Source organism: Dendrobates tinctorius, unplaced genomic scaffold (genome assembly GCF_039654945.1).
Source record: "Dendrobates tinctorius isolate UK_male_01 unplaced genomic scaffold, ASM3965494v1 ptg000434l, whole genome shotgun sequence".
NCBI lineage: Eukaryota > Metazoa > Chordata > Amphibia > Anura > Dendrobatidae > Dendrobates > Dendrobates tinctorius.
Window position 1 is genome coordinate 1,330,946 of NW_027362097.1, and position 12,626 is coordinate 1,343,571.

The 12,626-nt window shown below is 49.6% G+C and overlaps 1 protein-coding gene across 4 annotated transcripts in view; it reads right to left on the reverse strand.

Annotated features, from left to right (window-relative positions):
- Positions 1-12,626, reverse strand: part of PREPL (prolyl endopeptidase like) — a 48,743-nt gene that overhangs the window by 33,193 nt on the left and 2,924 nt on the right. For all 4 annotated transcript variants that reach the window (XM_073564190.1, XM_073564191.1, XM_073564188.1 and 1 more), the window contains exons 2-6: positions 11,865-12,151; positions 11,617-11,745; positions 11,025-11,091; positions 3,066-3,269; positions 2,756-2,879 (exon numbers count right to left, since the gene is read on the reverse strand). In XM_073564190.1, coding sequence (XP_073420291.1) covers positions 2,756-2,879; positions 3,066-3,269; positions 11,025-11,091; positions 11,617-11,745; positions 11,865-12,032 — 692 coding nt within the window. In that variant the 5' untranslated portion in view covers positions 12,033-12,151. The remainder of the gene's footprint in view (positions 1-2,755; positions 2,880-3,065; positions 3,270-11,024; positions 11,092-11,616; positions 11,746-11,864; positions 12,152-12,626) is intronic.

A 12,626-nucleotide genomic window follows, 5' to 3' on the forward strand; every position in this document is an offset into this window, starting at 1 on the left:
GTTCTTCAGAGCGAACAGGTATGATGACCCCTGCCCAGAGGAGAGAGGTTTGAAAGAAACCAGGGACTTGAGAAGAAACCCTTGGAGAGCATTACATGAAGAAATGTCTGCATGGGAGGAAAAAAATTCTGCCTGCGTGACCCAGGCATCTTTGACTATGGAGAGCCACGCATCCTGGTAAAGAAGACGGCCAACCATCCCGAGAGGATTCCCAAGTAGTGGTGATCCCACCATGCGGAAGAGAATCTATTGGATCGGGACCCTGAGGGCTTGGTAGAGCGATACTTTGCGCGCATTGCTGATGCAGGTTTGAAGGACAGCTGCCTACTCCCTTGCTGGGCAGGAGACCAGTCTCTCTGAGAGAAGGTCCTAGGGGATAAGAAATGACAAAATGAGCGAAACTGAAGAGAACGACCTGGTGAATGGACGTTTAGGCTTAGGCTGGAGAAGAGAGTCACTGTTACCGCCAGAAGAGCTCGAGATGAGCTGGTCTAGCTTAGGCCCAAAAAGAGTCAAGCTCCTTGGAAGGGGAAATTGGTAAGGGAGTTTTTGGAAGTTGGGTCCATATTCCAGGCCTTGAGACAGAATTCTGTGAATGGATACAATATTGCTAGCAACAGGTGTGGAACAGTTGTTGGCGTCAAGAGACGCGGATAGCAAATATTTACCTGCACTGGCACTTTGTCCGGCATGACCGCTGATACCCTGCCGAAGGAGTTTTGCCCAGGTGGAAACAGACTTGGCTACCTATGTGGAAGCGAAGGGGCCCACAGCCTCAAAAGCGGCCTTGGCTAGGGCTTCGATCCGTTTGTCAGTGGAGTCCTTGAGAGTGGAACCATCAGGGAGTAAAAAGACCGATTTAGTGGATAGGTATGAGACTGGCGGGTCCACTGCCGGAGATTCTACTCATTTGCTGAGAAAATCAGGACCAAAACGATATAAAATATTCAACTGCTTTCTTCCAGGGAAGCCGCTTTTCTGTGGTCTACCAGTGTTTTGTAAAGATTCCCTCAAATGCCTTGTATTTAGAAACACCCGGGGGAGGATTTTTTGCCTTTTTGAATGAGACACAGATCTGGGGGAGGACACTCCTTAATAGGGATGGTCAGATGACGGCAGATATGAGACTGTCAACCATATCCTGGAGTTTGGTCCATGTCAGGCTCAGATTCAAGGTCGGCCCTGGGGCCACCTCAGGGGAGGAGTCTGATACAGAGGGCATCCAGAAGGATACGGAAGGAGAAGGTAACCAGATGAGGAACTGGAATGTGCCCTCTTCTATGACCTTATCCTTGATTTACCATGCTGAGAGGGGACGAGTGGGTGCCTGCGATTTGCTCTGAGAAACGGTTGGAGCACTGGTGGCGGCTGAAATATTAGGTAAACGTTCAAGAACCTGTATGAGGGACACACCTTGGTTAGGTCAGTTACCGATCAAAAAATATCAACAACCCACTACGGGAAAGTTGGTGTGCTCTCGCCCCGCGCAGCGGAAGGCTCCTATGAGGCTTGCATGGTGGAAGGGATGCAATTTGGGTGAAAAGCTAAAGCCTGATCTGTGGGCCACTTTTTTTATTTTTTGCAAAGGGCACAGGCATAGTGGATGATAGTGTGGGAGGGAGGGGGAAGAAAAAAAAAAAAAAAAAAAAAAAAAAAAAAGACAGCCTGGACAAAGCCTACCCAGTCCTGGTTGCATAAAACCTCGTCTTAGCATGTCTATTCACCTATTGGGAAGGGACAGGTCCTGTAAAAAAAAAGGCGCCATGGTGCTGCAGCTGGAAATTTAACAGCCAGAGCAAGAAATAAGGAAGGGCGAGACCAGACAAGGCGAGCTGAATGCCTGCGTTGTGTGAAATGAAACAAGCGCTCCCATGGGAGGGAAAGCATGCGTGCGCCGACTGGCTGGTGTTCAAGGGGGGGGGGGGGGGGATGAACAAGAGTGGAGGCTTTAGAAGGCCGGGGACTAAATTTATGAACTTTTCGGAGCTGGGTTTTCCTATCTGTACTGATGCCCCGTCGTCTTGAAGATTGACTGTGGAGAAAGAGGGACACCACCTCTACTGGTTGGGGTCCCGACTCCTTCTCCATCCAGTGGACGGGCATAAGGAGCCTTCAGGTGAGGATAGGGGTGTCACTGGGAAAAGGAATCCCCCCTTCCTGCACCGTCGTGGTCCTAGGCAGTGCCAACCCTGAGGGGGGAGAGGGCTGGGGTGGGGAATAGGCAAGGATCAACCGCCTCAAACCACCTTGAGACATGCCTGAAGTGTCAGGGGATAAGGTCCTGCCCCACAGACCAGAGAGGGCACGATGTGGACGGCACCACACTGTTCTCTCGGTCACTTATTTTTGGGAAAACAGAGTGAGACGCTACACCCTGTTACTCTGAAGAGAAGAACCTGAACAACAAAAAGGGAAAAGATGGATAAAACACAACAAGGTGACCCAAGGAGAAAAAGACAGATCTGGGATCAGACCCAGGTATGCCTCTTACTGACACAAAGCTAAAACTGACAAGCTTTGTGCCAGTCAGTGAGTGTACAACGTTGAGGAACTAACTTTTTTTTTTTGCCTCTTAGCGACAAACACACATGGTTACCTGTGTCCCCTTAATGAAGCCATGAAGAAAGACATGACTGAGCTTTTGAGATTTACACATTTTTCGGTTTTAAATATAAAATGAACCAAAAGAGAAATGAAGGAAAGAATGGCTGGGACTTATTATTTTATCCTTTCAGTAAGGTTCTCCTCCAAATACCTGGGATCCTTCTCGTGGTAAACCAGTCTGGTGCTGTTCTCGCCACCAAATTCAGTTGCATACACAGAACGGCACTGGAGATTATCCTGCCTGGTGTGAAACAGGACTCTGTCTGCAATCCACTCTGCAGAGAGGACCAGGGAATGAGACGTCAATAACGTGCATCATTAGTCAATGCAAAACAGAATGTAACACGTCTCTTACATATCCATGCAATGCAACTAAGAATATCTGACGTGGGCTTATATTGGCCAAGCCAGTCTCTACAGAAGATTAGCACGAGTGTCGTACTCATGGCAATGTCACTTACCGCAACTAAATACATTGGGTATGCTGCATACTATCTGTGGACGTCCCTCCACTCTCACCACAACACAGGTTGACTCTTCACGATCCAAGCCTTTTAGTGTAACAGCCAAATGACTCTGAGACGGAGAAACGCGGACACGTTGAATTATGTAATCCTGAAACCAAGCGTCTCCAGGACTGAACACTGTCTCTATGCCATCTTCTCCTGCAAGTAAAGCGTGAAAAATGGACGTCCTAAATGAATGATAATGCCCTCTCAGAGAGGTTCTTCAATGTTCTTGCTTTCCACACCAGAATTCTGGCATAAAACATCTTGAAATTTTGCTTGTTGTTGCTTTTAAAACCGTCCAGGCCAGCTATGTCAAACTAGCTACAGCTGGAGTGAGAAGAGGAAGATACAGGACATACCGCGACAGGGGTGCGGTGCACGGAGGCTCCAGATCGGCTTCTGGGCAATAAGACTACGTTCCCACTATGTGCTTTAGTGCGTTTTTGACACTGCAAGTTTTGCTGCGTCAAAAAACAGTCTTACAGTTCCACAAAGTGGATGGGATTTATACAAATCTCATGCCCTCTCGGCTTCTTTTTGACGCTGCGTAAATTGACCTATGGTCCGTTTTTCAAATCCGCAACATATCAATTTCTCTTGCAGGTACGATAAGTTGTGTGTGTGGATTTTCCCCTTAGACTTATATTAGAGGTGGTAAAATTAGAACAAAAAAAAATAAATAAATAATGCACGTGCATTTTTAGTTTCCATGAGTGAAACACATCAAAAACGCATGTGATCCGCATCCAAGTGTTACTTAAAAAAAAAAAAAAGAAAGAGGTAATGTGATGAAATTTGTGAACGGTGGTGAAAATTCATTATACTTATGTAAATGAAAAGACAGATGAGTATGAGCCTTATCATGGGGAATACTGGAGAATAATGCAGCCACATTACTAGTGACTACGCTATAATTGTGAGACCAACACCGCTTATTCATGGCCCTTAATATGACTTCTGGTTTGCAACACAAAAAAGGAGATTTTTGTGTACTCACCGTAAAATCTCTTTCTCTTAGCCTTTAATTGGGGGACACAGAACCGTGGGTGTTATGCTGCTGTCCACTAGGAGGCGACACTATGCATAATCTGAAAAAGATTAACTTTGGCTCCTCCTCTGCAGTATACACCCCTGGACGGCATCAGCCTTCTCCAGTTTTGTGCCAAAGCATAAGGAGGAACGTAGTCAAATAACATAACCATGCCTGTAAGAAGGCTACTATGTACGAGCTCAAAGAACAATATGAGAACTCAACAGTAAACAACGGCCCGTAAGGGCAACAGGGTGGGAGCTGTGTCCCCCAATTAAAGGCTAAGAGAAAGTGATTTTACGGTGAGTACACAAAAATCTCCTTTACTCTGTCGCCTAATTGGGGGACACAGAACCGTGGGACGTCCCAAAGCAGTCCCTGGGTGGGAAGCAGTGGACGAATATTGTGTTGACAGTTCCCTAGACTTGGGGTACTGCCGCCTGCAGAACCAGTCTACCCAGGCTCGCATCCGCTGAGGACTGGGTATGAACACTGTAGTGTTTTGTAAACGTGTGTAGGCTAGTCCAAGTGGCCGCCTTACACACTTGTTGTGCCGAAGCCTGATGCCGAATGGCCCAGGAGGCCCCTACTGCCCGTGTAGAGTGTGCCGTGATACCGGCCGGAAGAAGGGAACTGTTAAGTCGGTAGGCCTCATGTATGGTGGACTTGATCCACCTGGCAAGGGTAGCCTTGGAAGCCGGCAGCCCCTTGCGACTACCTTCCGGAAGAATGAAGAGGGAATCAGATTTCCGGAAAGGTGCAGTCCTGGACACGTAAATCCGCAATGCTCTGACGAGGTCAAGCGTATGCAGAGCCTTCTCCACTCTATGAACCGGAACCGGGCAAAGGGATGGCAGTGAAACCTCCTCATTGAGGTGAAAGTTGGACACAACCTTCGGAAGGAAGGATGGTACCGTGCGGAGAACCACCTTGTCCTGGTGAAAGGCTAGGAAAGGCCGTCTGCAGGAAAGTGCTGACAATTCCGACACTCTGCGTAACGAGGTGATCGCCACTATAAAAACCACTTTCTGAGACAGAACGGAGAGTGGAACTCCTCTAAGAGGTTCGAAGGGTGGAGCTTGCAATGCTGTCAGGACCAGATTGAGGTCCCACGTATCCAGCGGACGTTTGTAGGGAGGAACCAATCGGGAAACTCCCTGGATGAAAGTCCTTACTTGCGGTTTAATAGCAATGCGCTTTTGAAAAAGGACTGAAAGCGCCGACACCTGACTCTTAAGCGAACTTAGGGATAGCTTGGCATCTAGGCCCGATTGAAGAAAACCTAGTACCTTCGGGAGGGAATAAGGGAGTTGGACATGTCCATGAGATTCGCACCAAGAAAAGAAAGCTCTCCAGGTACGATAATAGAGCTTGGCGGAGGCCGGCTTCCTTGCCCTGATCATAGTTGCAATGACTGCCGGTGAAAAACCTGCCTGGGTTAGAATCCAGGTTTCAAGGGCCATGCCGTCAAATTGAGAGCCCCTGAAAATTCTGGTGGAAGAACGGACCTTGAGACAGAAGGTCGTGACGGTCGGGTAGACGCCAGGGGGCGTCTGCTGTAAGTTGGACGATGTCGGCGTACCATGTACATCTGGGCCAGTCTGGCGCGATGAGGATGGTCGGAACTCCCTCTTGCTTGATCTTCCTCACGACCCTGGCGATTAGGGGGAGGGGGTGGAAAAATGTACAGGAGTCGGAACTGGGACCAGTCCTGGACCAGGGCATCCGCTCCGAGCGACCGCGGGTCGTGTGTCCTGGCCATGAAATTGGGGACCTTGGTATTGAGATGGGATGCCATTAGGTCCACCTCCGGGGTTCCCCAGCGTTGACAGATCTGGCAAAAAAATCTCGGGATGGAGAGACCACTCCCCCGAGTCCATTCCTTGCCTGCTGAGGAAGTCGGCTTCCCAGTTTTCTACACCCGGAATGTGTACCGCAGAAAGTACCGACCTCGTGTCTTCCGCCCAGCGGAGGATATGAGCCACTTCTCTCATTGCCTGGGCGCTGCGGGTCCCGCCTTGGTGGTTCACGTATGCCACAGCCGTGGCATTGTCCGACTGTATCCGTATGTGCGAGGCTGCAAGCAAGTGATGAAAGGCTCTCAGTGCCAAGAGAATGGCCCTGATTTCCAGTACATTGATGGGCAATGTCACTTTCCTCGGTGACCACTTGCCCTGTGCCCTGTGATGTAGGTGCACTGCCCCCCAGCCTGTCAGGCTTGCATCGGTAGTCAGGATCTTCCATTGTTCTGAGAGGAATGGCTTCCCTCGTGTAAGCGAGGTTGGTTTGAGTCACCAATGCAGGGACCTCCTGGTTGATGACGTCAACCATGAACTCCCTGTCGAGGGAGAAGGGGTTCCTGTCCCAAGATCTGAGTATGGCTAGTTGAAGGACCCTGAGGTGAAACTGGGCAAATGGCACTGCCTCTATTGCTGCTGCCATCCGGCCGAGGACTCTCATGGCAAACCGGAGAGATCGAGGAGGACTGCGAAGGAGTCTGCGAACTCCCAGACGGATGGCCAGTGTCTTGTCCTTGGGAAGGAGCACCAGGCCCCTGGCGGTGTCGAATACCATTCCCAGGAATGTTAGAGTCCGAGTTGGGATAGTCGACGATTTCTGTAGGTTGACTAGCCATCCCAGGCGACTCAGTGTCTAGAGTGATTGAGACACTGACCTCGCAGTCTTTGAAAGTGGGAGACTTGATGAGGAGGTCGTCCAGGTACGGGACGACTAGGATGCCTCTTGAGTGCAGGACGTCCATGGTGGCCGCCATGACTTTGGTGAACGTTCTTGGAGCCGTGGCGAGTCCGAACGGAAGGGCGACAAACTGGTAGTGGTTTTGGTTGACCGGGAACCTGAGAAACCTTTGGTGGGCGGGAGCAATTGGTATGTGGAGATACGCATCCTGTATGTCTATGGAGGCGAGGTATTCTCCCTGGTCCATGGATGCAATGATGGACCGGAGGGACTCCATGCGGAAATGACGGACCCGTACGCAACTGTTGAGCTGTTTTAGGTCCAGTATGGGTCGGACGCCGCCTCCTTTCTTGGGGACTACGAACAAATTTGAGTAGAATCCTCGGAATCTCTCGTTCGCGGGAACCGGCACCACAACTCCTGATTGAAGGAGAGAGGAAACCGCTTGGTGGAAAGCACAAGCCTTTTCTGGTGGTGTTGGAGGAATAGAAAGGAAGAACCGGTTCGGTGGAACGGAAGTGAACTCTATCTTGTATCCGGAAGACACTATTTCCCTGACCCACCTGTCTTCTGTAATAGGCAGCCAGACTTGCTGAAAGAGTAAAAGTCGGCCGCCTACTGGTGGGGTGTCTTCCGGAGGTCGCGGGTCATGATGAAGCGAAGTTCTGAGGTTTTCCTCCCTTGGGTTTCGCTTGGCCTGCTTTCGACTGCCAAGCCCTGTCCGGTCGCTGCTGCGTCCGTGGGTTGTCCCTGCGTGGAGAACGGTTACGGTTTTGCACTGGGCGCGAAACGGACCAGCCCGAGGAATTCCGAAAGGATCGGAATCGCGTCTGGTTTCTTCGTTTAAACGTGCGTTTCGGTTTTAGTTGAGGGAGAGAAGTACTCTTACCCCCAGTGGCATTGGCTATCATGGTGTCCAACTTTTCGCCGAAAAGTCTTCCAGTAAAATACGGAAGTCGCGTGAGGGACTTCTTTGAGGCCGCATCCGCTTTCCATTCTCGCAGCCAGAGGATGCGTCGGATCGTGATGGCGTTTGATGCTATTCCCGCTACACCTCTGGCGGAATCCAGGGCTGCATGAATCATGTAGTCTGCTACCACTGCTATCTGGACCGCTTTGTCCGAGAGCTCAGGATTTGAAGCCTGAAGACCCTCCTGTAGTTTTTTGGCCCAAGCCAGGATGGCCTTGGCTGCCCAAACTGAAGCAAACGCAGGGCCCAGAGAGGCGCCTGCCGCTTCGAAAATAGAACGAGCCATGCGTTCTACTTGCCGGTCTGCTGCGTCCCTGAGGGTTGAGCTATCCGGCAGAGAGAGTAAAGTCTGCGCTGCTAGCCTAGAAACCGGAGGGTCCACTTCAGGTGGATCTGTCCATTGTTTGGTGTCTTTCTGTGGGAAGGGGTACTTCGCTTCCAAATATTTGCGATTAGCGAATTTTTTCTCAGGCTGCGCAAACTGTTTGGTAAGTATTTTCTCAAACTCATGGTGATTAGGGAAGACCTTAGGTGGTTTCTGAACACTTTCGAAGCAAATCCTATGTTCTGGGACTTCCGGGGCCGACTCTGGAATTTTTAGCACCCGATGAATGGCAGAAATTATGTCCTCAACTAGCGCTGTATTGCTAGGGGGAGAAGGTACCACGGACCTGTCCGTTTCGTTATCTGAGTCGGAGTCACAGATGCCCTCCGAATCCTGTGCCTCGCTAAGGTGACCCCTGGAGGGCGACCTGGGGCGGGGGTCTTCTGTGGTGGGGGATCCCTGTGGTAAATTGCACTGTCTGTCTGTGGCAGGGGACTGCCCAGGAGACCTGGAATGACGCTGTCTCTCCCTGGAGCGGGACGACCTTGTGCTATAGTGCGACTCAGGTGATCGAGACCTGTGGGTCCGCTTACGTCTGTGAGAGTCGGAAGCAGCATGTTCCTGAGACAAGCTGTCCGTTTGCTGTGTACCGTCCATAGCCGGGGCCCGACTCTGCAGAGCTTGCAGTAATGTAGCAGTTAGGTTGTCTATGGACTGTGTCATGGACTGAGACATCTGAGTTGCCCATTCCGGCGTGGCCTGTGACACTGAAGCGTCAGTAGGGACTCCCTGGGGTTCTGACCCAGAGTTCTGGATGCAGTCCCGGCAGTGCGGATACGTGCTACCACTAGGGAGCGTGGCTTTGCAGGCTGTGCAGAATGCATAGAAACATCCCTGCCTGGTTCTCTTCCTTGAGCCCGGCATAGTGCACAGAGGCTGGCTATAAGGGATCGTACAGGGGTGGCTACGCAGAGGGAACCCACAGAGAGCCTTATAGGAAGTATAGATTCACAGCTGAGTAATGAGAACCCAGCTGTGAGCTTACCCCACCGGTGTGCCCCTAGGTCCAGCGTCGACAGATCCCAGTTCTGTGCCCCCCCGGAGACCGCTGTGATGCTCCTCTCCTGGATCTCATCCAGAAAAAATGGCCACCGGGACTCTGAGGAGAGGGAGGAGGGGGCGGAGAGCTGAAAAGGGCGCGCTGGGCTGTGTAAAAACGCCCCCTTTCTGCCTCAATCCGCCCCTTCTATGACACTCCAGTGTGTCATTTTGGTCATCCGGGGGCGGGGAAAAGGCGGCGGCTTCGGCTAGGCTGAAGCCGCGGTCTAAATTAGAGGCCTGATGCCCAGGAGGGCTCCAGAGCGGCGCTGTAGTCCGGGGGGGGGGGGCGGATTTGTACCAGACCCCCCCCAGAATGGTCTACTGGATAGCGGTGGGGGTAGCGGTTTCTGTATGTGGGGCCCCTGAAGCGCTATGGAGCCGCTGCTGCTGCAGAGACAGGGATGCAGAAAAAGCCCTGTCTCTGCTGTGCCATCCAGTCCGCACCCTCCCCCGGCCCCAACAGGATCCCTCAGCCGGCCTGGGGTCCCTGGAAGCTGCGGAATGCTGCCTGATCTCCGACCCTCGAGAGAACAGACTGTGCCAGCACTGCCAGCAGGGGGCTCTGGAAGATGAGGTGCATTTCCTGCTGCACTGCAACAAATACTCAGCAGTGAGGGACTCTCACTTCCAGAAACTTACCACCCATACCCCAGACTTCCCATCCATGGACGAGGAGAGGAAACTCTGCATCCTACTGGGGGAAGAAGAATCAATGGTGGAGGTCGCTGCCCAATATGTCACAAGATGAGAGGAACTAAAGACCTCCAAATGGACAATCACTCCCGAAATTTTGCCCCCAACACCCCATCCCGAGAGAGAGAGAGAGAGAGAGAGAGAGAGAGAGAGAGAGAGAGAGAGAGAGAGAGAGAGAGAGAGAGAGAGAGAGAGAGAGAGAGAGAGAGAGAGAGAGAATTTTTTTCTCTATCCACCAGAAAAGATTTCAGGGTTAAATTTCTTCCTGACTTTATTCCTCCGGGCATGCGCTGTATAAAAATGCGGATCCTGCAGTAAAAAAAACCTTACATGGTTCATCCAGGCATCTCGGCGGACGCAAAAAAAACGGATCCAACGGATGGCCATCCGTCAAGATCCGCCGATAATGCAAGTCAATGGGGAAAAAAACAGATCCGCCAAAAAAAATGGCAGATCCGTTTTTTTGCAAAAACGGCAGATTTTGACTGATGGTCAAAAACGGAAGTGTGAAACAGGCCTAACCTTTCCCTAGTATCAGTACACAAAACACCAGCCCTAATAAACACACTAAAAATAAATACATGGATACAAGACAGTATAAAGTGCAATTAGGAAATGCAACAAAGCACATGCAAATAGCAAAGCAGATATACCAAACACTTAATATGAAACCGACATTCGGCTATAAAACAACGTTAGTGCATGAAATAAATACTATACAAGATCAAGCCTTAGGGAAGTAGAGAGGTTTGCATGTCCCCACGTGTTTCGCCATGTTACATGTGCCTTCATCAGGGGGATGCTTTGCTACATCACATAATTACACTTTGTGGTACCTAAAGTCTGTTTTGTGTTGGCGACAGACCTTTGGTAATGGGGGATGTTTCTGGCCACTTTTGAAGAGCCAGTTCAATTTCTGGGTGTAGCACAATGCTGCTACTTATTTTATTTTTTTTTTTATTTATTTTAGGTGGCGTTCCTTTTATGATGGTCCATTTATGCGTTTTGCAACGTGAGCACATAGCACCTAGACATTATATGTTAGCTGTGCTGGTTGATTTTCTATATACAGATCACTAAGTGTAGCAACCTTACCGATGTTTTTCTGAAAGCGATAGACACAGGAGTCCTCATCGAAATACATGTAATCTCCGCATTTAATCTGCAAATTAAGAAATCCATATGTATGTAAATATAAAAACTATAATCGGTGTCAAAGCTCAGAATAAATGAAAGAGAAACTTGGCTACGCACAAAGGCACGATTAAGCTGTATCACTTCTCCTGCCTGGGGCAAACATCGAGTATTGTAGGGTCAAAATGGCAGACAGACCTCCTTTAATAAAAATTCTGATGGGGACCCTCCATAATTTGTATTTCTATGTCTGGACCTCCAACAACTTTAAACTGGCCTGGCTGCCATTTTCTAAATGCCCCACTATCCATTAGAAGAAAGTCTAGCAAAACAGGTGACCATCTGATGTGTATGGCGGTCTCCAAACTCACTCCTGACTGTTGATGTTGGGGCAGTTAGAATTCTACGGGGTACTAAGGAGAGATAACGGTCTCCCAAACTTTACGCCATCATCTCTCTCAGGTCTGTGGCAGCTTTAGAGAGGAAAGTGGACTGTTTCTGAGCAATGTTATCGTTGTACTGCTGGATTCTAACTATGTGAACCCCTGCTCACCATGTGGCGCTCTCTTCTTACGGGATACTTGAGGTGCATGTCCTCCAAGCGAATTTTCAGCAGCAAAGTTAGATCCTTGTAAGTTACACAGGCGGCCTCCCAACGTTTCCGTTCACAATCTAACATGGTCTTTGTAAAGTAAAGCATTACATAATATATATATTTATTCTCACACAGTTTAAGGATTCATAGGAAACACCTGCAAATATAGATGCACACAGACTTACACAGTAACACCAGATCCTTACCTGCCAGGAGCTCATTCCCCTCAATCTGCTTCTGGCCCGGTCTCTGTGGATCTCCGTGTAACCGTTGCTCCATGACGTGAAGAATAATTTTTGCTTTGTTGTTCTATGTCGGATCCCACGTGTGCAGAGGAGCCATGATGCTGAACTCACAAGTAACCTGATCTTCATTGTTTCAAGTGCTCATGGCCAACACCTCCCAAGACTTGACACAGGAGCACTAAGGACATATAGTTACCGAGTCGGCAGAAGTATAGATAATGGAGCAAGCTTCCAAAATTATTTCATTTCTATGGAAGAGACAACAGGGGGAACATTTATACTATTGGTGCAAAAGAAAATATCAGTTGCAAGTAGATCAGATTTATGACATTAAAGGAAAGGCAGGAACGAGATATATGGCCATCTGTTGGAGAGCAGCATAATGTAGGTGCAGAGAACCTGATTTCAGGGATGTATCACGTATTAGGCTGTAGCTTCAATACAATCATTGTTTTATCAGCAAGAGATTATCACAAGAGGACTAGGCGTCACATGGCAGGCAGTGCAGCAAACCTGTATAGCCTCACCCCCTGCACTGATTGACAGCTTGATGACTTTAGAATGAACACAAGAAACTGCGAATCAATGCTGTGAAGTCATACACAGCTCCGCATGCTCTACTGCTGAGTCAGCAGTCAGACAGCGATGGTGTCTGGTTACAGACGATCACTATGTACTGAGCGGTGACTGAATCCGCACCCATCACATCCCTAAAGGCCCCGT